General features: G+C 49.9%; 1 protein-coding gene across 1 annotated transcript; it reads right to left on the bottom strand.

The window, feature by feature from the left end:
- Positions 1–2,508: 2,508 nt before the first annotated feature.
- Positions 2,509–3,773, bottom strand: LOC119327966 (peroxidase 1-like). Its single transcript, XM_037601018.1, has 2 exons — positions 3,487–3,773; positions 2,509–3,408 (listed from the first exon to the last, which is right to left on the bottom strand). The coding sequence occupies exons 1-2, from the start codon at positions 3,694–3,696 to the stop codon at positions 2,638–2,640; spliced, it is 981 nt and encodes a 326-aa protein (XP_037456915.1). The 5' UTR covers positions 3,697–3,773; the 3' UTR covers positions 2,509–2,637.
- Positions 3,774–3,993: the final 220 nt, after the last annotated feature.

The raw sequence follows: 3,993 nt of genomic DNA, 5'->3' as shown, positions 1-3,993 counted from the left end.
ATTAGCTAGCTAAACCTAATCTGGCCGACTCATGCATGCATGTTGCTGCGGCCAACGGCTAATGATAAGGGGTGATGAGGACGGCCGGTAAGTCGGACAATCGATCGACGAACAATTCAATTTGTTCGTTTCGGTCATGCACCTTCACGGACTACAACTACTTTGCACCGTTGCTAAGCCACCGCGACATCTCGATCGTTTGACGCTTAATTTCTTGTGGTCGTGCTCCGGTAAGGCGGGTTTCCCGGGTCGTGTTCGCTAAGCGTCGTTTCATTAGGGTTTCCTTGCCTTGGGATCTCATTAACCCAGATTCTTTTAGATCTTATCCGGTAACCCCATAGCCTAGTGCTGGCGTTGTTTAACGACGGACAGAGACCATATGCCTTAGACTAAGGACACATCAAGAGCCATCCAAAGCTGATCTATATCGGTCCGTGGGATGGTCTGGATGCAATTTCTTCCGCAAAATAAAGACAAAAGTGTGGGAGCTTGGTGGGAGTCCGGACATGCGAAACATACGAATCCGACACCCTAGGCCCACCCAAAAACCCTTCCCGGCCTGACACTGTGACTCCATCCTTCCCATTTTCTCTCCTTCCTTCTTTTTCTCTTGCCATCGCCGTCGTTCCATCACCCTGGCCACAACGCCACACCCTACTGGAAATCTGCGTCTTCCTCACCTCCGGCGATCCAGTAGGGCTCTCTGCTGCTTCTCCTCCGTCTCCATTCAACCCCTTGTCCTCCGACCGCCCGCCAGGTACCATCCTCTACCATGCCCGACAACTGTTCGATGAATCGCCAGAGCTGAAAATAGTTGTCCTTCTTGTTTGCAGCAATGGATTCCGATTTGGAGTACATATACGAGCAGTATGTTGAGTCCTCCGACGGCTCATCGGACGAGGAGTACTCCGATGAGACCGCGATGATGCAAGCGATCCTTGAAAACGCGGAGCGTGCGAAGGATCATAAAGGGCTCGATTAAGGGTCATCGAGTGCTCAACCGCAATAGGGCGCGCGGGCATTTGACACTGATGGCCGACTAGGTTGCCCCTGATCCACTAATCGCCGATCATTTTCACTAGCGTTTTCAGATGCGCAACATGATCGTCGAGGATGAGGGTGGCGATGCTGCCGCAACTCTGGAATTTGAGAACATGGGTGATTCTATCCAACTTCCGGACCAGAATCTGACCACATTTGAGGAGTTTATTCAAATGCATCAATAAATTTTGCATCGACTAACTCACGAGTAGCTCAAGGAAGATCTGATTGAGCATCAGTGGGCGGTGAAAGGGGATTACAATGTTGGATTGTAAAGTATTTGAACTTTTTAAAATTTGAACTAGTGCTGCATGCGGCTATGTGAACTTCTGTGCCCTTTGCGTGCGGCTATTTGAACTTCTGTGCCTTTTGCATGCGGCTATTTGATCGTGCGGACTAGGAAAAAAACTCCGAAAGGCCAGATGTATGTGGCTACGGTTGGATGTCGACCTCACGCATCCGTGTCCGCGAACGGATGCGAGGCGTTTTTTGGTGGTTGCCCTTGGAGATGCCCTAATTTCAGTCTCATGCATAGAATAAAGATCAATTCAACAGCGGCATGCATAGGCTACGAGGGAAAAACTAGTGCTTAGAAATTAAATTTGGATTATTCCCTTTTTCAGGTGGGCGGGGTTTCATTCGCTTTTTGATAAGGATTAGATTTTGGTTTGGCTATGCTATATCCTTGATAAGAAAATGTGCCATTAAAAGTTATAAAAACTTTTTTCCGGATATACCAACCAAAGCACATCCGGAAAAAGGTTTTAGAATTTTTATTACTGCAATACCTGTACGCCACTTCGGTGGAAAAAGGTTTTAGAATTTTTATTACTGCAATACCTGTACGCCACCCCACCGAAGGCAGACAACTCTTCCTGACTGCCTACCGGCTTAGCTCCACCACTTAGACTGTCGTGCTAGTACCACATCTGCCACCCAGCTGATGAAGAGATTTCTAGGTAATAAAAATATCTGACGTCTTATCGCTGAAACGTGATTTTTATCGAGCTAACGTGGTTTTTATCGCTGATGGTCACTGCTATATTTCGTCAATTGTTGTTTTTATTTTATTTTTCTCTTCGTCTAGGCATAGTTTTGGTCTTGTATGACTTTGTTTTTTGCCGGCGTGATCATATTGTTTGTGTCGTGTTGATTGTGTGCATCTTAATTATGCAGAGGCCAAATGTGTATTCATTATGATTATATCTCTTGATACTACATTATGAGTCAAATAAAAACACCATTTATCAAAATAATAATAATATGGTTAATTAGCAAACTCAATATTCACATAGAGCTAAGTTCTCGAACAATCAGGCAACCGGAACCTGTAGTTCCAGGATTATGTTTCCTCCGGGAACTCCACATCCCGTCAGACAATAAGACACTTCAACACTACGGCCATTACAGGCATTTACGTGCTAATTTACGTAGCATGCATGTAGCTGCACGCCTGCACCCATCGGCTTTGGTGAAGAAATAATTTACTTTATATACCACTCACAATAATACATCCATCACACTACAGTCGATAATATCAGATGATGCATGCACCATCTCGTGCATTTACTTACAACAACTAAGAATTAGCGGACGCTAGTTGGGGGCGTAGCACTTCTTCCTGATCTCTCCCTCGGCTCCGGTGAGCACACCGATGTCGCCCATCTTGATCATGGACGCGCTGAAGTCCTTAAAGAACTCGCCGTCGAACTTGCCGGTGGCGATGCGCTGGACGTACTCCCTGGTGGTGTTGTCGAAGAGGAGCGCCGCATCGGAGCGGAAGAGGCCCCTCCGCTTGGCGACGTGGCGGTAGTAACTGGTGTCGAAGGTCTTGAAGCTACCGGGGTCCATCTCAGACAGCATAGTGCGGTCATCAACGCTCTTGCACTTGAGCCTCAGCTTGTCGGCGTACTCGCTGTCCAGAGACTGGTCGACGAGGGCATTCTCGCCGGTGTTGTTGTAGAGCCGGTCGGCAAAAGACGAGCAGTGCGCCGTGCCGAGCGTGTGGGCGCCGGAGAGGACGACGAGGTCCTTGAGGTCGAGGCCCTTGGAGGCGAAGATCTTGGCGAGCAGAGGGACGTCGCCGGAGGCTGGGGGCAGATCTTTGCTGGCCTCCGTGGCACTGGACACCCTGCCGTCTCGCCTGCCTAGGGCCACCGGCCAGAAGGGGCCCTTAGCCAGCACGACAGCGTCACGGGACATGAGGGTGAGCACGTCGGCGCAAGAGACGATACCCGGGCACGCGGCCTCGAGCTTGGCCTTCACCCGCTCCACGGAGCCGAATCCTCGCAGGCTCTTGTTGGGCTTGGCGTCCTTCTCCGCCACGTTGCCGTCGGTGGATTCGAGCAGGACAGAGGCGTCACAACCCTGCAATTTAATTTGCGTTGCATGTAAGTATACATTTCATGATCAATAGCAGCAGAACAGGCTAGGCCAGTTACGTACCCTGACGAAGCAGTCGTGGAAATGGAGGCGGAGAAGCGGGCCGGCGAGGCTGGGCGCGGCGGCGATGATCTTGGCCATCTCGTCGCGGACGATCTTCTCAGCGTCCGGGCATGTCTTGGTGTAGAAGCCGATCTCCAGCTGAGCCACGGCTGCCGAGCTAGCTGCGAGAGCCAGCAGGGCCAGAGGGAGCAGCAAAGACCTGACCGCCATGGACCTTAACCAATTGCACGATCGAACTAAGCTCCAATTACGGACAAGAATGTTTCAGTACTAGCAATCTATGTCGAGGGAATGGACGGATGATGTGAATATGCCCTGGCAATGCCTGTATTTATACATATGCCGTCCGGTTACGTAGTCTTGGGTGCATGCCAACCTGTTTTCTATGTGCGCAGGCATGTGCTAACTACCATCTCATTACAACCGCCTCAGTTATCAACTGATTCAGACGCGGCTAAACGGCCAAGTCAATGCAGAAAAAAGGGGAAGAAAATAGATGTCGCCGAG

Source organism: Triticum dicoccoides, chromosome 7A (genome assembly GCF_002162155.2).
Source record: "Triticum dicoccoides isolate Atlit2015 ecotype Zavitan chromosome 7A, WEW_v2.0, whole genome shotgun sequence".
Lineage (NCBI taxonomy): Eukaryota > Viridiplantae > Streptophyta > Magnoliopsida > Poales > Poaceae > Triticum > Triticum dicoccoides.
This window is presented reverse-complemented; position numbering and strand designations above follow the sequence as displayed.